The sequence below is a fragment of the Lepidochelys kempii genome, chromosome 1, assembly GCF_965140265.1.
Source record: "Lepidochelys kempii isolate rLepKem1 chromosome 1, rLepKem1.hap2, whole genome shotgun sequence".
Lineage (NCBI taxonomy): Eukaryota > Metazoa > Chordata > Testudines > Cheloniidae > Lepidochelys > Lepidochelys kempii.
Window position 1 is genome coordinate 309945757 of NC_133256.1, and position 24058 is coordinate 309969814.

At 42.5% G+C, this 24058-nt stretch overlaps 1 protein-coding gene across 3 annotated transcripts in view; it reads left to right on the forward strand.

Annotated features, from left to right (window-relative positions):
• The window catches only part of LOC140905265 (ADP-ribosylation factor-like protein 8B), a 52261-nt gene that overhangs the window by 19723 nt on the left and 8480 nt on the right, over nucleotides 1-24058 (forward strand). For all 3 annotated transcript variants that reach the window (XM_073328237.1, XM_073328234.1, XM_073328236.1), the window contains exon 3: nucleotides 16814-16887. In XM_073328237.1, the coding sequence (XP_073184338.1) occupies nucleotides 16814-16887 (74 nt within the window). The remainder of the gene's footprint in view (nucleotides 1-16813; nucleotides 16888-24058) is intronic.

A 24058-nucleotide genomic window follows, 5' to 3' on the forward strand; every position in this document is an offset into this window, starting at 1 on the left:
GAATGTGAGGGCAGAGATGGCAGTGTTGTGAAGCAATCCTGCCAAGCTCGTGCTCGTATGTTAGTGTGTTCTTTCTTCTTTTGATTAGTACAATTGTGTATTTTAGTGTGCACGCCGCTTTCTGCTTCATGAGCTATCCATGCTTCACATGATTGAGTTTGCAGGTGATCGTCTTATGGACTTGGGTCGAGTGGATCTTGAGGATAAATTTGTGTTGGCTTCCCTCCATCAGTTTCGGGAACTTCACAGTAAATATCCAAGAGTGCTGACGAAAGGATAGAGGGTTTTGAGAGAAATTAAGAAAGATATCATATATATCAAAATATTCTGAGTACTTGGTGAGCAAGTTATTTCAAACTCTGTGCATGTATGATTTATAGGCTATTAAAGCCTATAATAATCATTATATTTGCTAGAATATAGGCTAGCTTTTCTCATTTTCTCATTGCCTGTCTAGAGATTACCAGTCTTTTTTCTAGTACATTCTTTGTCTCTTTCGTGCATATAGCTTCTTGTCACTCTGTATGTCTGAGGTGTTTACTCAAGATTAATTAGTGGTCCTGAGGAGACAGAGTATAGAGAAGCGAATGTGAAGAGAGGGGTCTGCCTAGAAAAAAGACTGAGATTTTCTGCTCACCTGGTTTGGAGTGCACAAGAGAGCATACTACCTATAATATATTATCTAAAAATTCTTATATAGACTGGAGTATAGTGTCCAGTTCTGGGTGCCACGTTTCAGGAAGGATGTGGACAAATTGGAGAAAGCCCAGAGAAGAGGGACAAAAATGATAAAGGTCTAGAAAACATGACCTATGAAGGAAGATTGAAAACATTGGGTTTGTTTAGTCTGGAAAAGAGAAGACTCGGGGGGGGGGAAGAGGGCGGGGATGATTACATAAGTTTTCATTTATGTAAAAAGTTGTTACAAGGAGGAGGGAGAAGAATGGGTTTTCTTAACCTCTAAGGATAGGAAAAGAAGCAATGGGTTTAAATTGTAGCAAGGGAGGTTTAGATTGGACATTAGGAAAAAAATCCTAACTTTCAGGGTGGTTAAGCACTGGAATAAATGCCACAGGAGGCTGTGGAATCTGCATCATTGGAGATTTTTTATGAACAGGTTAGACAAACACCTGTCAGGAATGGTCTAGCTAATATTTAGCCCTCCCATGAGGCAGGGGACTGGACTAAATGACCTCTCAAGGTCCCTTCCAGTCCTATGATTCTATAAATCACATATCCTATGCATAATAGATTGTATTTTTAAGTACGGCAAAAGAAAAATCCCAACAATTCATTGTTTTGTAGCAAAAATTAAATTGGAATAAACGTTTGTAAATATATTTTATATATAGCCTGAATAAACTTTGTGTTTCCCTAGCAAAATTAATCAAACATTTTTTCATTTATTCATGTGAAAAGAATAATAATTGTCCTTATTCATGGTGTAAAAATATTATATATCCTCTCTTGTTTTCCTGTGAGTACATAGACAAAATAGCACCAACTTTCACAGAAATATCCTGGTAAAATAACACAGGTTTTCAGCATATATAATATATATATTAATAAAAATATTATTTTTGTTGTATTTATATATAAATCTCAAGGTTTATAATATAACATTAAATTTTTTACTTGTTACAATAAAAACTTTCTGCTATTAATTTTAGTACCAATCTTAGATAATTCAGCATAACCTTCTATAAAAACAAAACAAATCAATTTATTGGAAAAATACAACCTGCATACAATTTTCTGATGGCTTGCTTATTACCTGGGTGTAATTCAGATCAATATAACTAATAGTTGAGCTTTAAGCTTATGGGTTATCCGCATCCCATATCCTTTATTGCCTCTTGTTGCCATCTTATATCCTCTAAGAGTCTCATTGCGTATTCAGACAATGAATTCCACAATTTAAATGCCCCAGCAGAGAAGAAAAAATTCCTGAACTCTTCTAGTAAACTGTATTATTTACTGTATTTTTTTAGTATTTGTGTATATTGTATTATTTACTTACATATGCAATTAGTTCAAAGAATTTGTCTAAAATTGATTTCTATCATGTCATCGTTACAGAGAGGGCTGCTGAAAATGAAGATTATTCTATTTTTACAATTTAGCCTTTGTATAGATGCAAATATAAAGCTTTCATGTTTTGTATATTCAATGTCCTTTCTGTGAAAATAATAAATTCCTTTTTTTTTTAATGGTATGGGGCTTCTTATACTTAAATTCACAGAATCATAGAATATTAGGGTTGGAAGAGACCTCTAGTCCAGTCCCCTGCTCAAAGCAGGACCATAGCTTAGGGCCTCAGCGTGTCATAATCTGGCCCTGGTTGGAACAGAGAGGTGAGAGAAGGAAGTGATCCTAGGTGTGCATGCTTCCCATCTTTACATCCTGTGGGGAGCCAGTTCCTTTGCTGCAACTGAGCTTCAGCATGGAATGGGCCAGGCAGCGGCCGTAATGGGGAGTGGAGAGGGATCTGGGCAGGGATAGTGATTTGGGAGGAGGAACTGAGCAGTGTGTGCCAGGGATTGAGGGGAGAGAAGGTGCTGGGACAAGGCCAACATCTGGTGATGGGGGAGGCGCAAGGCTGGGTCTGTGCCCAATGGAAGTGGAGAGCATGAGACAGAATAATGCCCATTGGATGGAGGGGCCTATAGGGACCAGGGCATGGATGAAGAACCACAGAACAGTGCATGGGGAGGGGATCAGGGAAAGGTGTTGAAGTGTCCCACCTATCAACTAGGAGTAAAAAAGAGTAGGTCCTCCCAAATGTGAAGTGTGCGCGCACATCTCCCCCCTCCCCCACCCCCACGAATTCAGAAAACAGACCAAAAAGGCAATGGGAGTGTAGCTCAAAAATCGTGAGTTTTGTAATCTCATGATTTTTTTTGTTTTTGTTTGTTTGTTCTGTCATGATTTTTCAGCTCAGGGGTAGTCAGTACTGGACTAGGTAGAAGTGGGTGGATGGAATAGAGGGGAACAAAGCAAAGGAGGAATTTGAGAAGGAGAAACAGGGTGACCAGAAGTGCCCTCCCCCCCTTTCCTGATTCCTATTCTATATAATGAGGAATTTTGTGGATGAACAGCTAGGGCTTGGGCCATCAGAATGTAGTGTTTGGTCTTGGGGTTATGGGACAGAGAAATATGGGATTTAGGGAGAGAATGTAATTGATGAAACTGGGGCACAGAATAGACTAATAACCACTGGGGGCACAGTGGCTCTCAACCTTTCCAGACTACTGTACCCCTTACAGGAGTTTTGCGTACCCCCAAGTGTCACCTCACTTAAAAACTACTTGCTTACAAAATCAGACATAAAAATACAAAAGTGTCACAGCACACTATTACTGAAAAATTGTTTGCTTTCTCATTGTTACTGTATAATTATAAAATCAATTAGAATATAAATATTGTACTTACATTTGAGCGTATAGTATATAGAGCAGTATAAACAAGTCATTTTATGAAATTTTAGTTTGTTCTGGCTTCACTAGTGCTTTTTACGTAGCTTGTTGTAAAACTAGGCGAATATCTAGATGAGTTGATGTACCCCCTGGAAGACCTCTGTGTACCTACCCCCAGCGGTGTGTGTACCCTTGATAGAGAACCACTGGACTAAAAACTGAGAACTGAACTGTTGGAGGGGGAGGCACACAACGGATGAATTTCAGAGCAGGATTGGGTGGAGGTTCAATCTCAACGGTCTCAGGCCTCTTTGCCCTGCTGAACTAGGCTATGGGTAGGAGTGACCGAGAGTGAGTAAATCCTGAGTTCAGCCCCAGAGGCAGGAGCGGGAGAACTACTCGGTAGACCCCAGACCTGAATGGGGGGAGCAACTGTGGGCATGTGGAAAAAGTTGTGAATAGAGCCCTGCGTGGATAGAAATTTATACCTGTGAATGCAGATCTCCTTGGATAGAAATCGGTATCTGCAGAACCGCAGGGCTTTCCCAGGAACCATAGCGGTGAAAGGAGCAGAATGTGGGGCTGCCACTCCCAGGAGCCAGCAGCCCATGCCGGCAGTGCCTCCAGCTCAGCCCACTGGGACAGGCACCAGGCTCGCTGGCAGCTGTCCCTGGTCACGCTCTTGTGTTGAAGCGGTGCACATGCCCCCAGACAGGAGATGCAGACAGCTGCATAGAAGGGCAGGGGCAGGGATGGGGCTAGAGGTGGTACAGCTGTGCCAGAAGAGCTGCTGACTTGGGGCACTGGCTCCATGTTCTGCTCCTTTCACCGCTGTGGTTCCTGGGAGAGCCCTGCAGTTCCACGGATACCAGTTTATATCCACATCTGCGGATATAAATTGGTATCAGCATAGGGCTCTAGTTGTGAACTGTCCAGGAGAGCTCAAGCTGGCATTGCCAGCCCTCCTTCTCTGACTGCTTAACTACTGCTGCAACAACTTCTCGTTCCCATGGAATATATAGTGCTGTGAGTCCTGCTGCCTTTTCACTGTTCTTTAATAATAAAGACCTCATCTTTGCTTTAATATACGTTATTCAAAACTGAGGCGACAAATTGATAATCACTACATTAATTACTGACCCATCTCTGTAGGCCAACAGCCCTTCCTGTCCTGCTTTCAGTCTCCCAAATAAAGCTGAGCGAATAACACATATTTTGGTTTGGTGGTCAAATTTGCGGGGGAGGAGCAGGAAAAGAGTTGGGGGATGGATAGGTTCCTTTTGAACCGAAACTGATGGGTGGGTTTTTCCTTTCCCCCCTGAAATGAAAATGCAACAAATTTTTGTTCGAGTTGAAATGAAATGTTTTGAATGTCCAAATTGACACTTCTAAATGAAATTAAATTTTGAAATGGTTCTGCAGATTTCTTTTTTTAAACAAACTTTTGGCGCTTCTGAAATTTTTATTTTATTAACTGACTGGGTTTGTATAACTCACTGGGTTTGTATAATCTAGGAGCAGTTTCATGAGCCATGGCAAAAGTGGGTATGCATTGTCACCCAAAATCAGTGTGGGTTGAGGCACCATTAATGTCAATTTTGTTTAATAGGAATAGAGTTTCGTTTTGTGCCCTCTGAAAAGTCCAGTTTTTGAAAATTCTGGCAGCATGCCCTTTTTCTGGCCACCATACATGTCCATGATGATTCACTAAGATCTGCATTGCCACTGAGTAATACCGCTTTCTGTTAATGTACTCTTGGCCTTTTTTTCAGGAGCTTTGTATGCTCAGCTGTTTTTGAGACTCAGGCCCTAAATATGTTTCCATTTGATCATTAGAGAAGAGTATCATGATTAAATTTTAAAAATATAGTGCATAAAGTGTGTGTCTGGGAAAATTACTCTTGTTTCTCTCAGAAGTAACACAATATTGCTTATCTTGTTACCTAACTGGAAAAATGTCATAGAGTTAGGGCTTCATCCACCTACAGAAAATTGACGGAAGGGTTCTTCAAAGGGCCAGGAATTATTTCAAAGAACATAGTGTTCTCTGATGTATTGCCTGGTGGAAATGTAGTCATGTGAAATATTGTTTTCAATGTATACAGAGCGAGTCATAAAAGGAATCTGCACTGCAAAAGGTGAGATGATAGACCATTAAGAAGTACATCTGGCACATCATTTGCATTGAGCAGGGGAGTGTGTCTTCCACAGCAGCTAATTTGGCTAGTACTAAAAGAAGGCATCTCTTATTAGATACCCTGTATACCTATCCACAGAGATGATTTGAAGGAAATTTCCATTGTTACTTTAATTGAACTGCTTTTTCCCATTTCCTTGACAGTGAAGTTGAGTATTTCCTGAGTGCTATTCCCACTGTGCTAGATGAACAGTTACTGATAATTACTGCCTTTATATTGTGACTTTGGGAATTGGCATTAAATATTATAGGTGTGCCTAGGACCTCTGTAGAAGCACCTTATTCCTCCCTACTTGTCAGTGTACACTATAATGTTGTCAGAAATTGCTGGTGTATGTTGCCCTGTGAGCAGCACACTAGAAATCTGTTAATCTCTGCACTGTCCAAGGATTTAGTCTCTCCCTGGGGAGTTTGGTTCCCATCTCTGTTTCTACAAGATTTCCTGTTTTTACTTCTGAAAACAGTTTTTTTTGTTTAAATCCTGTCTGGTTGCAAAGATAACCTTCTGAGTAGAAATAAATGTGGTTGTATGGAGGCAGACATTGAAAGAACAGCATAAGACAAAACTACCCTTTCCCTTCCTGCAACTTTCTATTACCGGTCAAATCTTTCCACAATAAACGCTTATCAAAAAACCACCAGTGCATTGAGTCTCTAATCCACCTACAGCTTTCCACACTCTTAAGCCTGCCTCCAACTGCATTCCTGCTCCCTTGCTAAAACTTTCCTGGGCACAAAAAGGGAAAGATTTTCCCCTTAAACCTGTTATTCAGCAGGATAGCTGGAATTTTAAGAAAGAGTTTTACGCCCAGATAAAGTATGGAAATTGGACAAGAGGGATTCCTGTTTTTGAAGAATTTGATTTAACAGATCAGTGTAAGGACACTAAAAGGAATGGTGAATTTAAAGCATACTGATTACCCTAACTTGCTAATTAAAACGTTAACTAGTGTTTGTACTGGACAGCCCTCTCAGAATATGAAACACTTCTTATATGCTAAGAATTATTACTCCACAGAAACAGGAATGAATGAAACAATTTATAAATTTCTGTGGGGAATATGATCTGCCTCTGAGATTTAGTCTGAACAACATCTGCTTAATGTGATTTACATATCCTCTTTAGCAATGCATCCACCTAACAAAGAATCTTCCTCCTTATTCTACTCCTGGGGGAATTCTGCACCTGTGCATAATTAGTAAGCCATGTGTACTTTTAATTTTTGCACAGAAAAAAGCTGTTGCTGAAAAATTGCTGCAGTTCCACCTTTTGCCCACCATAGGGCACTGTGGCAATAGAACACAGCAGCTGTTCCCAGCCAGCTAGGGGGGAGAGAGTCTGCAGAACCTTCCTCACAGTGCCTGTAGGGCCAGGTCGGGAGATGGGCTTTGGGGAGACAGTGTCAGGCTGCTGGAAGGTCAGATGGGCTCATAAGGGCTAGTGGGGGAGGACAGACTGGGGCAGGGGCTGAATGGGAGTGGAGGCACAGGGCTACATGGGGCGGGGATGCAGGGCCACTTGGGATGGGGAGAGTGGGTGTCTGAGTGGGGGTGGAGGGACACATATGCCTGATTGAATGGGAGAGGCCAGGGGTCAGCCAGGGTCTGCATGGGGGAAGCTCCCTAACAGTCCGTCCCCATCTCCCCCCCCCCCCCGCCCAAAACCTGTTCCATACTTTTCCCACCCATACCCAGCAACCCTCCAAGTTCACACCTAAGCTTCTTCCCAGCAATTATTTCCCTCTCACTGCTCTGTCACCCCAACTCTCCCCAGCCGTTGCACTGCTTCTGGGGAGTGCGGGAAATATGGTTCTCTATTGTAGTTTAAATGAATCGTTACTCAGAGTTCTATGTTAATAGGCCTACTAAGGAATCTGTTTTTCAAAAAACATTTTCTGAATCTTTTTTGTTGTCTGCATTGTTACAGACATACTTGCTGACAGGTATTTTGAAATAAATGACCAAAAATAATTGAAACTGGTGTGATTATATTGTGTTATTTTTACAAATAAAATATGCAGAATTTTAAAATCTTGTGCACTGAATTTTTAATTTTTTGGTGCAGAATTCCCCCAGGAGTAGTATTCATTTTGGACATACTCCAGGGCATTTTCCAGTTCTTCAGCTGTGCTGGTCAACTTGGGATAATCTTGCCTATAAAATGTGGCCATTCTAGTCATGAGGGATCAAAGAAGACTGCAGTAACAATTTAAAGTCTAATCTACATTTAATATCACCTAGCACAGTGGTTCTCAGCCACGGGTCCGGGGCCTCCTAGGGGGCTTTGAGAAGGTTTCAGTGGGGCCTGTCAGCAGGGCCAGCATTAGACTCACTGGGGCCCACGGCAGAAAACTGAAGCCCCACTGCATGGGGCTGAAGCCCAGGTCCCTGAGTCCCGCCACCTGGGGCCAAAGCCTGAGCAATGTAGCTTTGTGGGGGCCCATGTGGCATGGGGACACAGGCAGTTGCCCTGCTTGCTACCCCCTAACGCCGGCCCTAGCTTTTATATGCAGAAAACCGGTTGTTGTGGCACAGGTGGGCCATGGAGTTTTTATAGCTTGTTGGGGAGGCCTCAGAAAGAAAAAAAAAAAAGGTTGAAAACCCCTGATCTAGACAGTTTGATTTTTATAGTGAGTTGTATCTTGTGCTATTCAGTCATGGCTTCCCTCCTTTACCAGTATATACCCAACACATAGATTTTCCCTGTATCAGCGGTCCCCAAATTGTGGGACGGATCCCCCTGGGGGGCACAGGGGAACGTTTGCGGGGTGGGGGTGCTCGGCAGGAGTGCCACCCATCCCTGCACTGTCACCAGGTCTGCTCCAGCCCCAGCTCAGGCCCGAGCCACAGCCTTGGCTCCTGGGCCCTAGCCTCCAACCCAAGGCCCCACTCCCAAGCGTGGCTCCAGCTCCTGACCACAACTCCAGCCCCACTCCCAGCTGCAGCTACAGTGGTGGGGAGGGAGAGAGACATGAACAGGTTCCATTACAGGTAAGGGAAGGCATGACTGAGAAAAATTGGGGACCACTGCCCTATACACTGAATACTGTGATGCAAAAATGAGTTATGTACTCCGCATACAGGGCATGCACAAGAATACATTTCTATGACCAAGTCGAATGTATGTCTTGAGTCACCATCTAAGCATGTATCTTTAACCCATGTCTTTCCTCCCCTTTCCTCTTCCTGGTGTATGTTATATCCTCATTTGTCTGTCACATATGTCATTTGGATTGTGAGCTGTTTGGGGCAGAGGCCTGTGTTTTCTATGGAGTACCTACCACAGTTGTGGGCTCTGTAAAATGATAAATAAGCATAAGAAGGATGGTACTAGTATGAACAATAGTTACCTAATCATTTTTATTTGGATAGGTAAAGGGGTACAGATGGCAGTTCATACACTACCCATTTTTTTTGTTAATCAGTTTTGTCTGTTTTCTTTCCCTATTAGCGATAACATCAGTGTCTCCAGTTATAGATTAAATGTTTTCCAAATCCTGTCAAATACATTCGTACCATTTTGCATGCTGTATGCCATTCTCCAATGGACTGCCAACAGGTTTATTGAGAAAACTGATTCATACTCAGTTGGAGATAACTTGTCTTTCCAGTGTTTCAGGATGATTCTGCTGATTAGACTAATGCTCATATATCTGAAGAAATATTGCATAGATCAGGTATATTGTATCACTGTATAGGGTGGAACTGATATCTTTGTATCTCAGATTCTCATTTTTACTCCAAGCTACAGCGATTGAATGGATAAGACAGAGTCCGTCTGGGCAAAAATTACATTGAGGAAGAAAACTACTGGAGCCTCCCCTGGGATAGTGCTTGGGGTGTGCTATAGACCGCTGGGATCTAATTTGGATATGGATAGAGCCCTCTTTAATGTTTTTAATGAAGTAAATACTAATGGAAACTGCGTGATCATGGGAGACTTTAACTTCCCAGATATAGACTGGAGGATGAGTGCTAGTAATAATAATAGGGCTCAGATTTTCCTAGATGCGATAGCTGATGGATTCCTTCAGCAAGTAGTTGCTGAACCGACTAGAGGGGATGCCATTTTAGATTTGGTTTTGGTGAGTAGTGAGGACCTCATAGAAGAAATGGTTGTAGGGGACAATCTTGGTTTAAGTGATCATGAGCTAATTCAGTTCAAACTGAACGGAAGGATTAACAAAAATAAATCTGCAGCTAGGGTTTTTGATTTCAAAAGGGCTGACTTTCAAAAATTAAGGAAATTAGTTAGGGAAATGGATTGGACTGAAGAACTTACGGATCTAAAGGCAGAGGAGGCCTGGGATTGCTTTAAATCAAAGCTGCAGAAGCTATCGGAAGCCTGCATCCCAAGAAAGGGGAAAAAATTCATAGGCAGGAGTTGTAGACCAAGCATGTTGGATGAGCAAGCATCTCAGAGAGGTGAGTAAGAAAAAGCAGAAAGCATACAGGGAGTGGAAGATGGGAGGGATCAGCAAGGAAAGCTACCTTATTGAGGTCAGAACATGTAGGGATAAAGTGAGACAGGCTAAAAGTCAAGTAGAGTTGGACCTTGCAAAGGGAATTAAAACAAATAGTAAAAGGTTCTATAGCCATATAAATAAGAAGAAAACAAAGAAAGAAGAAGTGGGACCGCTAAACACTGAGGATATAGCAGAGGTCAAGGATAATCTAGGCATGGCCCAATATCTAAACAAATACTTTGCCTCAGTCTTTAATAAGGCTAAAGAGGATCTTAGGGATAATGGTAGCATGACAAATGGGAATGAGGATATGGAGGTAGATATTACCATATCTGAGGAAGAAGCGAACCTCGAACAGTTTAATGGGACTAAATCAGGGAGCCCAGATAATCTTCATCCAAGAATATTAAAGGAATTGGCACATGAAATTGCAGACCCATTAGCAAGAATTTTTAATGAATCTGTAAACTCAGGGTTTGTACCATATGATTGGAGAATTGCTAACATAGTTCCTATTTGTAAGAAAGGGAAAAAAAAGTGATCCGGGTAACTACAGGCCTGTTAGTTAGATATCTGTAGTATGCAAGGTCTTAAAAAATTTTTGAAGGAGAAAGTAGTTAAGGACATTGAGGTCAATAGTAAATGGGGCAAAATACAACATGGTTTTACAAAAGGTAGATCGTGCCAAACCAACCTGATCTCCTTCTTTGAGAAAGTAACAGATTTTTTAGACAAAGGAAATGCAGTGGATCTAATTTACCTAGATTTCAGTAAGGCATTTGATACCATGTCACATGGGGAATTATTAGTTAAATTGGAAAAGATGGGGATCAATATGAAAATTGAAAGGTGGATAAGGAATTGGTTAACAGGGAGAAAAAATCTAGTGCGGTCTTGGGATGCATCAGGCGAGGTATTTCCAGTAGCGATAAGGAGGTTTTAGTACTGTTATACAAGGCACTGGTGAGACCTCACCTGGAATACTGTGTGCAGTTCTGGTCTCTCATGTTTAAGAAGGATGAATTCAAACTGGAACAGGTACAGAGAAGGGCTACTAGGATGATCCGAGGAATGGAAAACTTGTCTTATGAAAGGAGACTCAAGGAGCTTGGCTTGTTTAGCCTAACTAAAAGAAGGTTGAGGGGAGATAAGGTTGCTCTCTATAAATATATCAGAGGGCTAAATACCGGAGAGGGAGAGGAGTTATTTAAGCGCAGTACCAATGTGGACACAAGAACAAATGGATATAAACTGGTCATTGGGAAGTTTAGACTTGAAATTAGACGAAGGTTTCTAACCATCAGAGGAGTGAAGTTTTGGAATAGCCTTCCAAGGGAAGCAGTGGGGGCAAAAGATCCATCTGGCTTTAAGATTAAACTTGATAAGTTTATGGAGGAGATGGTATGATGGGATAACATGATTTTGGTAATTAATTGATCTTTAAATATTCATGGTAAATAGGTCCAATGGGATGTTAGATGGGGTGGGATCTGAGTTACTACAGAAAATTCTTTCCTGGGTATCTGGCTGGTGAATCTTGCCCATATGCTCAGGGTTTAGCTGATGGCCATATTTGGGTCGGGAAGGAATTTTCCTCCAGGGCAGATTGGAAGAGGCCCTGGGGGTTTTTCGCCTTCCTCTGTAGCATGGGGCACGGGTCACTTGCTGGAGGATTCTCTGCTCCTTGAAATCTTTAAACCACGATTTGAATACTTCAATAGCTCGGACATAGGAGAGAGGTTTTTCACAGGAGTGGGAGGGGGAGATCCTTGATGATGCGTTGGAGAGGTTTTAGTTGCGGGCTGAAGGTGATGGCTAGTGGCATTCTGTTATTTTCTTTGTTGGGCCTGTCCTGTAGTAGGTAACTTCTGGGTACTCTTCTGGCTCTGTCTGTTTCTTCACTTCAGCAGGTGGTCATTGTAGTTGTAAGAATGCTTGATAGAGATCTTGTAGGTGTTTGCCTCTGTCTGAGGGGTTGGAGCAAATGCGGTTGTATCGTAGAGCTTGGCTGTAGACAATGGATCGTGTGGTGTGATCTGGATGAAAGCTGGAGGCATGTAGGTAGGCATAGCGGTTAGTAGGTTTCCGGTATAGGGTGGTGTTTAAGTGACTGTTGCTTATTTGCACCATAGTGTTCAGGAAGTGGATTTCTTGTGTGGACTGGTCCAGGCTGAGGTTGATGGTGGGATGGAAATTGTTGAAATCGTGGTGGAATTCCTCAAGTGCTTCTTTTCCATGGGTCCAGATGATGAAGATGTCATCAGTGTAGCGCAAGTAGAGTAGGAGCATTAGGGGACGAGAGCTGAGGAAGTGTTGTTCTAAGTCAGCCATAAAAATGTTGGCATATTGTGGGGCCATGCGGGTACCCATAGCAGTGCCGCTGATTTGAAGGTATACATTGTCCCCAAATGTGAAATAGTTATGGGTGAGGACAAAGTGACAATGTTCAGCCACCAGGTTTGCCGTGACATTATCGGGGATACTGTTCCTGACGGCTTGTAGTCCATCTTTGTGTGTAATGTTGGTGTAGAGGGCTTCTACATCCATAGTGGCTAGGATGGTGTTTTCAGGAAGATCACCAATGGATTGTAGTTTCCTCAGGAAGTCAATGGTGTTAAAGCTGTCCACAGACATACATAAGAGATTGTAACTGAAGTCACTAGTTTATTGCTTGTATTCTGTCATTTCTGCTATTTTGTTTAATGTTTTATTTTCCTTTCTTTAATAATAATAGCCATGATTAATACTTGTGATTATTTTGCTTAGTCTTGATCACTGTGTCCTCTAAGGTATGTAAAAGAACTCCTATGACTAAGTAGTGGGAGTCACCCCACTGAGTTGGCTTTAAGAGAAACAATAAAAGATGACCTAGCATTTCTTGTTTCTCAGGACTAAAATATCTTTACTAATTTTTAAAATAAAATAACTTGTCATCCAAAAATTTAAAATTACCCTTTTTCTACCCCACATAAGGTAGAAAAAAGAGTCCCATCTGCTCCTGGGGGTTATCAAACCAGTTCCCCTTCCTTCATTGGGAAAATAATCTACTCCAGATACCTTCTGGTACTCAAAAATAGAGGAGGATGGAGACCAATCCTGGATCTCAGAGCTTTGAACACATTCATCCAAAAGCAGAGGTTCAGGACAGTAACACTACCAACAATAATACCATTGTTTGATCCATGGGACTGGTTTGTGGCCCTCCACCTTCAGGATTCATATTTTCACATAGTGGTGCATCCAACTCACAAACCCTTCTTGCAGTTTATTGGCAATGAGTGAGTGCTTCCTTTTTGCTTCTCAGCTTGCCCAAAAGAGTCTTTATGAAGGTCTTCTCAGTAGTGGCAGCCTAACTACAATTGGGTATAATGGTCTTCCCCAGTCCAGATGAGTGACTCTTCAATGGTTGGTCATTCCTTGAGGTTCAGTCCACAACCAACAAGTCCTATGCCCTTTTCTACTCACTGGTGCTGAGGCTTAGCATGGAGAAATCCACTCTGATATCCATTCAGTACATTGAGTTCATCGGGCCACTGTGGATTCCATGATTGCCAGGGCTTGCTTACCTATGGACAGGTTCATCACTATGTCCAACCTGATCTCCAAGCTCCAGCTGAGCCCCCAAGACATAGCGAGTACCTGGCTGCAATTACTGGGTTGTATGGCAACCTGTACATTCGTAACACCTCATGCCAGACTGCATTCCTGATGTCTTCCAGCCTGGTTCAGGACTGTCTACATACTGAACAAATACAACTTGTCCGAGTGGGTGCAAGAGTCCTTACAGAGTTTGTCCCACTCTTGCATCCTACCCCAATAAGGATTATAACCACAGATATCTCCCTGTTAGGCTGAGGGACTCACCTCCAGGACCCTATGGCTCAGGGCAGATGGACTTTTCAGGAATCTGCCATACACATCAGTTCATTGTTCATGCAGCCACTTATTACACGTAATGGAGGGCAAGTTAGTCAGGATCATGGCAGATAACAGAGTGGCCATGTGTTACATAAACCACCAGGCAATAAAATTGTGGAACTGGTGCATAAATCACCAAGTAGGTGTACTGCTGAGATGTCGATCAGGTCTGCAGAACCATAACAAACACATTTTGCTAGGATCACAAATTGGAACCAAACAATCCAATCCTATTGGAAATATTCTTCACCTGGGGGATTCCTGGAGATAGACCTCTTTGCAAAGTGCCACAAATTTTGCTCAAGGGGAGGACACAGCCACGGTTCCCTAATACAGTGGTCCCCAACCTGTGGGGCACACTCCCTAGGGGGTGCATAGAAATATTAAGGGTATGTGATGGAACCCAGGTCAGCCCCCATGGGGGGCAGGAAGGGAGTACCACCCATCCACGGCCTTGGTTCCTGGCCCCAGCCTTGGTTCCACTTCTGGATGTGGCCCCAGCCCCGGCTCCCGGCCCCGGCTCCCAACCACGATTTGGGGGAGGGGGAGTGGACCACTGCTCTAGTGGAGATGATTTCCTCATCTCTTTGCCACAAATTTTTGCTCTATGCTTGTCCCCCCACACTGTTGTTTCTTCAAGTCTTGAACAAGATAAAACAAGAAATTTGAGATCATCTTCGTAGCACCAGCTTGGGCAAGGTAGATACGGTTCTCAGACCTGATTCGTCTGTCATTATGGCCACCACTTCTTGGACTTCTGACAGCAGACCTAATGACTCCGGGATCAGGGAGACTGAGCCACCACAATCTCCCCATACTACATCTTGAGGCCTGTCTCCTGGAGGTTCTTGGGCATAGAAATGGATTGATCTTTCAAAATATGGAACGTACTGTTGAATAGTAGGAAACTGTCCATGAGAGAGACTTACATGCAAAAATGGAAGCAGTTCCACTCCTGGACAAACCAGCAGGCATTGTCTCTTTCCAAGTCACGTCTCAGTCACATATTTGACTACCTGCTGAGTTTAAAAACCACAGGTTTGTCACTCAGCTTCATCAAAGTCCACCTAGCAGCTATTATAGCTTTTCACCTATCTGTTGATGAGGTTTCAGTGTTTGTGTATCCCATGTCTACGTTCATTAAGGGCTTACCAACTTCTTCCCACACATCAGAGACCCTGTGGTGCCTTGGAACCTTAATCTCATTCTCAGTGTCTTAAGGAGACCATGCTAAAATCCATAAAGACATTCACTCCTCTATTTCTCTTTCAAAATCTCCTTGCTCATAAGAGAGTAGTGGATTAGGAGCCCTTGTGGAGGATCCATCCTATGTGGTATTTTACCAGGACAAAGTGCCTATGCCCCTATCCTCATTTCCTGGCAAAGATCTCCTCTGGCTTCCATATTAACCAAGACATTCAATTGTAAGTCTTCTACTCTAAACCTCACAACTCTAGGGAAGAAGTTAGTCTTCACGCTTTGGAGCTCTCATGGTCTACCTACAAAGAAATATGCCCTTTAAGGCCTCTCTTAAGCTTTTTGTCTCTTTCATGGACACAATGAAGGCAACCCCTGTTTCCACCCAAAGACTATCAAAATGGATCTCAGTTTGCATAATGTCATGCTAAAAAATCTCTGGCATGTGATGCCCCTTCTGGGATGGCTGCCCATTCACCAGGGTGCAGCCCACCTCTGTCGCCCTGTTTAAGAACACTCCCATCGCAGATTATGATAAAGCTGCCACCTTGGCATCCATTCACATCTTTTTGCAGCACTACACTATTGTGTATGCTTCCAGGGCAGATGCAGTCTTTCAAATGGCTGTTCTTCAATCTGTACTAAATTGAACTCCTCAGCACCTGTCCCCATAGTTTGGAAACTTCTTGAGAATCACCTGAAGTGGAGTACCCATAGGGACAACTACTCAAAGGAGAAGGAGAGGTTACTTACTTGTACAGTAACTGGAGTTCTTTGAGCTGTTTTGTCCCTATGGATGCTCCACTACCCACCCTCCTTCCAGTCTGCTTCAGAGTCCTTGCTTCTGGCAGGATTTCATCTTGGAGAAGGGATTCAAGTGTCATAGGATCTGCTGTCCCCACTATACCCTCAGATTGGGACATGAGACTGTACAGGGGATGGACCACTCAGACAATGCTACCAAAATCTATGATCAGAGGTTCATGGGCGTACACACCTGACACTGAGCACCCATAATGACAAAACATCTCAAAGATCTCAAACATCTCCAGTAGCCTTTGCTTCCATTGAAGTCAGTGGGGCTACTCACATGCTTACGGTTAAGCATGTGCATAAGTGTTCGCAGGATTGTGGCCTGAGTGATTATTTTCAACCTATTAAACTCTTTTTTGTAGAATGTATGTATATTTGAGCTTTTCTTTTCATGTGGTGAACTGATTAGTCATATGTCTCATCACTGAGTGGTTCTCCAACTTTGCAATTGACTATCATTTTCTTTCTTCTTCTGATTGTCTTGACCTCATATCTTTAAAAGCCTCGTCAGCGATCAAATGTGAAAACTATTGAGATAATAGAGGTAGCCAGATTAGTCCATCATTACACTGGCTCATTCTTTTCCCCACCCAGCTTTTTACTGTCTGTCCTTCATGTCACTAGAGGGCTAATGCATCCTTTCTTCCAGTCTCCTTACCCTCACACATACCGTTGTTAATGTGATTGAACAACTTCATCTTTATAGACATTAAAATTTAACTTAAGACTTCTGTTCTAATTTCTAAATCTCTGTTCATGCTAATGGTATATTCAGAATAACATCGGAAGCCTTTTTTCCCCTCCAGGTATGGGACATTGGGGGACAGCCAAGGTTTCGAAGCATGTGGGAGCGCTATTGCAGAGGAGTCAATGCAGTTGTGTAAGCTTCTTCATGTATCTCTTTACAAATCAATGATTTAAATATTTTTTGTAATATTGCCAATTTCCACTTTCAGTCCCCTCCACCTACAGATATTTCTCAGTCATTTACCTCTTTTGTGTGACTGCCTGCTTTCCATCATGGTTATATGTTGAATTTAACTTGGTAGACAGTGCTTTAAACCTTAAAACAAAAAAAGCTTTAAAACATGGAGTAGCTTTTTTCAACATTTAGTCTCTGGCCCCAAAAATAGATGAATTAACCATACTTGTGGATACGATTATGTTACAGAGGTCGCTACTGTCATTGAATCGGTGAATTTTGCCATTTGTTTCAGTTTGACGCTGCGAGAATGCCTTAAAATGCACCATTCCATCCCTGTAAAACTGTTCAATTTTTTTACTTGTAAGAACTAGAAGTATATGGAAAAAAAAACAAAATAAATTTACTAACATTTGTTTGACTGTAAACAAAGTGAGTGGTGGTGAATGCAGTCTTCCAGCAACAGTAACTAAGAATGTAACATCATGTGGCCTTCATTAAATTTCACAAGTAAGAGTCATGCATCTTGTAAAAGAAGGGCTTATAGCAATTAATTTGAAATTAGACTAGGAGAACAACAGCAAACAAAAAAAAAATTAGCAAAGTAGCAAAATCAAGCGCTAAGCAGTAACCAGAGCAGTACATTCCGTGAAAGTGGAGGAAAGTTATTTTTTATGTCATGCAATGTACCTGTTGATTTTATGAGAAAGGCTGGCTGTGATAAGTATAAAGAAAAGGAGTACTTGTGGCACCTTAGAGATGAACCAATTTATTTGAGCATAAGCTTTCGTGAGCTACAGCTCACTTCATCGGATGCATACTGTGGAAAGTACAGAAGATCTTTTTATACACACAAACCATTAAAAAATGGGTGTTTACCACTATAAAAGGTTTTCTCTCCCCCCACCCCGCTCTCCTGCTGATAATAGCTTATCAAAAGTGATTACTCTCCTTACAATGTGTATGATAATCAAGGTGGGCCATCTCCAGCACAAATCCAGGGTTTAACAAGAACGTCTTGGGGGGAGGAGGTAAGTAAACACAAGGGGAAATAGGTTACCTTGCATAAGGACTTAGCCACTCCCAGTCTCTATTCAAGCCTAAGTTAATTGTATCCAATTTGCAAATGAATTCCAATTCAACAGTCTCTCGCTGGAGTCTGGTTTTGAAGTTTTTCTGTTGTAACATCGCAACTTTCATGTCTGTAATCGTGTGACCAGAGAGATTGAAGTGTTCTCGGACTGGTTTATGAATGTTATAATTCTTGACATCTTATTTGTGTCCATTTATTCTTTTACGTAGAGACTGTCCAGTTTGACCAATGTACATGGCAGAGGGGCATTGCTGGCACATGATGGCATGTATCACATTGGTGGATGTGCAGGTAAATGAGCCTCTGATAGTGTGGCTGATGTGATTAGGCTCTGTGATGGTGTCCCCTGAATAGATATGTGGGCACAGTTGGCAACGGGCTTTGTTGCAAGGATAGGTTCCTGGGTTAGTGGTTCTGTTGTGTGGTATGTGGTTGCTGGTGAGTATTCGCTTCAGGTTGGGGGGCTGTCTGTAGGCAAGGACTGGCCTGTCTCCCAAGATTTGTGAGAGTGTTGGGTCATCTTTCAGGATAGGTTGTAGGTCCTTAATAATGCGTTGGAGGGGTTTTAGTTGGGGGCTGAAGGTGATGGCTAGTGGCATTCTGTTATTTTCTTTGTTAGGCCTGTCCTGTAGTAGGTGACTTCTGGGAACTCTTCTGGCTCTATCAATCTGTTTCTTCACTTCCGCAGGTGGGTATTGTAGTTGTAAGAATGCTTGATAGAGATCTTGTAGGTGTTTGCCTCTGTCTGAGGGGTTGGAGCAAATGCGGTTGTATCGCAGAGCTTGGCTGTAGACAATGGATCATGTGGTGTGGTCTGGATGAAAGCTGGATGCATGTAGGTAGGAATAGCGGTCAGTAGGTTTCCGATATAGGGTGGTGTTTATGTGACCATCGCTTATTAGCACCATAGTGTCCAGGAAGTGGATTTCTTGTGTGGACTGGTCCAGGCTGAGGTTGATGGTGGGATGGAAATTGTTGAAATCGTGGTGGAATTCCTCAAGTGCTTCTTTTCCATGGGTCCAGATGATGAAGATGTCATCAATATAGCGCAAGTAGAGTAGGGGCGTTAGGGGACGAGAGCTGAGGAAGCGTTGTTCTAAGTCAGCCATACAAATGTTGGCATACTGTGGGGCCATGCGGGTACCCATAACAGTGCCGCTGATTTGAAGGTATACATTGTCCCCAAATGTAAAATAGTTATGGGTAAGGACAAAGTCACAAAGTTCAGCCACCAGGTTAGCCGTGACATTATCGGGGATAGTGTTCTTGACGGCTCGTAGTCCATCTTTGTGTGGAATGTTGGTGTAGAGGGCTTCTACATCCATAGTGGCCAGGATGGTGTTATCAGAAAGATCACCGATGGATTGTAGTTTCCTCAAGAAGTCAGTGGTGTCTCGAAGGTAGCTGGGAGTGCTGGTAGCGTAGGGCCTGAGGAGGGAATCTACATAGCCAGACAATTCTGCTGTCAGGGTGCCAGTGCCTGAGATGATGGGGTGCCCAGGATTTCCAGGTTTATGGATCTTGGGTAGTAGATAGAATATCCCAGGTTGGAGTTCCAGGGGTGTGTCTGTGATTTGATCTTGTGCTTTTTCAGGGAGTTTCTTGAGGAGTTTCTTTTGGTAACTTTCAGTGGGATCAGAGGGTAATGACTTGTAGAAAGTGGTGTTGGAGAGCTGCCGAGCAGCCTCTTGTTCATATTCCTACCTATTCATGATGTCAACAGCACCTCCTTTGTTAGCCTTTTTGATTATGATGTCAGAGTTGTTTCTGAGGCTGTGGATGGCATTGTGTTCTGCACGACTGAGGTTGTAGGGCAAGTGATGCTGCTTTTCCACAATTTCAGCCCGTGCAAGTCGGCGGAAGCACTCTATGTAGAAGTCCAGTCTGCTGTCTCAACCTTCAGGAGGAGTCCACCTAGAATCCTTCTTTTTGTAGTGTTGGTAGGGAGGTCTCTGTGGATTAGTATGTTGTTCAGAGTTGTGTTGGAAATATTCCTTGAGTCGGAGATGTCGAAAATAGGATTCTAGGTCACCACAGAACTGTATCATGTTCGTGGGGATGGGGGGGCAGAAGGAGAGGCCCCTATATAGGACAGCTGCTTCAGCTGAGCTAAGAGTATAGTTGGATAGGTTAACAATATTGCTAGGTGGGTTGAGGGAACCATTGCTGTGGCCCCTTGTGGCATGTAGTAGTTTAGAAAGTTTAGTGTCCTTTTTCTTTTGTAGAGAAGCAAAGTGTGTGTTGTAAATTGGGGACAGTGTATACCTTCAAATCAGTGGCACTGCTGTGGGTACCCTCATGGCCCCACAGTATGCCAACATTTGTATGGCTGACTTAGAACAATGCTTCCTCAGCTCTCGTCCCCTAACGCCCCTACTCTACTTGCGCTATATTGATGACATCTTCATCATCTGGACCCATGGAAAAGAAGCACTTGAGGAATTCCACCACGATTTCAACAATTTCCATCCCACCATCAACCTCAGCCTGGTCCAGTCCACACAAGAGATCCACTTCCTGGACACTACAGTGCTAATAAACGATGGTCACATAAACACCACTCTATACAGGAAACCTACTGACCGTTATTCCTACCTACATGCCTCCAGCTTTCACCCTGACCACACCACATGATCCATTGTCTACAGCCAAGCTCTGCGATACAACTGCATTTGCTCCAACCCCTCAGACAGAGGCAAACACCTACAAGATCTCTATCAAGCATTCTTACAACTACAATACCCACCTGCGGAAGTGAAGAAACAGATTGATAGAGCCAGAAGAGTTCCCAGAAGTCACCTACTACAGGACAGGCCTAACAAAGAAAATAACAGAATGCCACTAGCCGTCACCTTCAGCCCCCAACTAAAACCCCTCCAACGCATTATTAAGGACCTACAACCTATCCTGAAAGATGACCCAACACTCTCACAAATCTTGGGAGACAGGCCAGTCCTTGCCTACAGACAGCCCCCCAACCTGAAGCGAATACTCACCAGCAACCACATACCACACAACAGAACCACTAACCCAGGAACCTATCCTTGCAACAAAGCCCGTTGCCAACTGTGCCCACATATCTATTCAGGGGACACCATCACAGGGCCTAATCACATCAACCACACTATCAGAGGCTCATTCACCTGCACATCCACCAATGTGATATATGCCATCATGTGCCAGCAATGCCCCTCTGCCATGTACATTGGTCAAACTGGACAGTCTCTACGTAAAAGAATAAATGGACACAAATCAGATGTCAAGAATTATAACATTCATAAACCAGTCCGAGAACACTTCAATCTCTCTGGTCACACGATTACAGTCATGAAAGTTGCGATATTACAACAGAAAAACTTCAAAACCAGACTCCAGCGAGAGACTGTTGAATTGGAATTCATTTGCAAATTGGATACAATTAACTTAGGCTTGAATAGAGACTGGGAGTGACTAAGTCCTTATGCAAGGTAACCTATTTCCCCTTGTTTTTTCCTACCCTTCCCCCCCCCCGATGTTCTTGTTAAACCCTGGATTTGTGCTGGAAATGGCTCACCTTGATTATCATACACATTGTAAGGAGAGTGATCACTTTAGATAAGCTATTACCAGCAAGAGAGTGGGGTGGGGGGAGAGAAAACCTTTTGTAGTGGTAAACACCCATTTTTTCATGGTTTGTGTGTATAAAAAGATCTTCTGTACTTTCCACAGTATGCATCCGATGAAGTGAGCTGTAGCTCACGAAAGCTTATGCTCAAATAAATTGGTTCATCTGTAAGGTGCCACAAGTACTCCTTTTCTTTTTACGAATACAGACTAACACGGCTGTTACTCTGAAACCTGTGATAAGTATATTGGAAGTGCAACTCATAAGCGCAAATGAGAGGCATTACAAATGGATGAAGATAGAAATTTTTAAAAAAAGCAGAAAGCTGTTTAATATCAAGACCGAAGAGCAGCTTTACAGGAGAAATGTAGTGTTCAAGTTAACAGAAGTCTTCTCTGCTGCAAATATTCCCCTGAATACCCTCGACAATCCAAAACTGTGAGAAGGTTTTTAGAGAGCAAGGTAAGTGTTATACCAAGTGCAGATCAACTTAGAAAGTTTTACCTCCCCAAAATGTTTGACTGGCATTTTGAAGAATTTAAAAGAAAAGTTGCAGTCCTGTGAATGAATTAGCATTGTGGCAGATGAAACAACCAATTCTGAAGAAAGATGCGTGCGTAACATTCTTGCCGTCCCATTCCCGCAAGCAGTGATAATGCAGGTGAACTCAAGCTGGGTGTTTTTTTGTTACACTGTAAAGTTTTGGAAGTAGTTGATTTAAAAACAGTCAGCAAAGCAATACGGGAAATTGTTGAAAAATCCACAATACCGTTTGATTCCATCACTGAGTTTGTGACCGATAATGCCACCTACATGGGAAAAGCTTGGGATTGAGGTTTGAAACCTTTGTTTTTAAATGCTGTATCTCTTACATGCATGGCACATTTGCTTAACCTTCTGGGCAATCTGAGGAGGAAGATACTATTGAAAGTAAATGAATTAGTTGTGTCTGTGAAACATGCTTTCACTGCCTGCCCTGCCAGAAAAGCCCAGTTCTGCATGTTTCTAATGGAAATAGCACAAAGTCCTTCCATCTTACCAACCCCCATAATAACCATATGGAACAGCTGGTTCAATGCGGCCCTTTATCACATTGGACACACTGAAGATTATGTTTCATATTTTTTACAGAGGAGAATGGTTATAGCAGTAGTTCAAGTTTTCAAGAGATCGTTATCCTTGCCAATCCGCAGCATTTATTGAAGAACTCCAGGCTCTAAAAGAGTTTGCACCCCAAATCATGAACATGCTTACAGCTTATGAAGAGCTCACAGTTCTTGCTCATGAAGTCAAAAATTAAGTGTGTGACCCTGCATTGTGGGTAGAGAGCTGCTCTGAATCTTGCCAACACCCAGCAGCAAAACCAGCACTCTTGGAAAGCTCAAACAACAACAACAAAAAAGGTGTCATACATGGACACTGACTCAACCTCCCACTGTCACCCATCTGCTGCCGCTTTCTTCGGGCATGCCGTGTATTTGAGCCAAACCAAGCAAAACACCTTGAGGTTTGTGAAAGCACAGAATTTGAAAATATACCATTGTTTGAAGACAAAATTGCTGCACTTAGAAGATTGGGCTTGCTATGGAGCAGTTCAGGAATTGAGGAAAGAGCATGTTTTCCAGTTCTAAAGAAGTATGATGGCCAGATTCCCAGCTCTGTCAGCAGTTGCCCTGCGATACTTAGCATTACCAGTCAATGATGTTGATGCCAAATGCTCCTTATCCTATTAAAAATGTGCTTGGTGTCAATAGACACCACATAAAAAATAACTTCTTATACCAAAATTGCAACAGTTTGTACAAGGGACTTAACAAAAATAACTGATTCTTTTTAGTAATATAGCTTTTCATTATTTTTGTTTGAAAATTGATTGCACACAATGCATATATAATTTCAAAATAGTTTACTTTGACAAGGAAATGAAAATTATTGCGTTAACATTACACTGTAATACTTTGTTAAATTGTTAGGCAATTTTTGTTGCCATGCCCATACTCTGATTTTGTACATTTTTACCATAATTGTTCCGTGAACGTTGCCTAATTTTACTGTGACAAAATCATATCCATAGTCGTACTAAAATTCAACAAGAAAAATCTACTTGGTCACTAACACTATCTTTTGTGTAAAAGTGGGATCATTTTCTTAACCCAGTCATTCTTGGTCATATGCAGTGAGTTAAACCGATGGCCAGATTTTGGAGGTTGGGAGAAAATTTCTCTCAAATGGTCTATTGGAAATAACATGGGAACATTAGAAGGATATACACTTGTAGAATTTAGGAACCTGATCCAGATCCCATTGATGTTAGTGAAAAGGCCAGGCCCAAAAATCAGGCCCTAGATGAAGATCTATTAAATTATCCAGTCAGTCCCCTCGCTTATGCAAGATTATTCCCTACACTTCAATTATTCCTGGAGATTTTGATT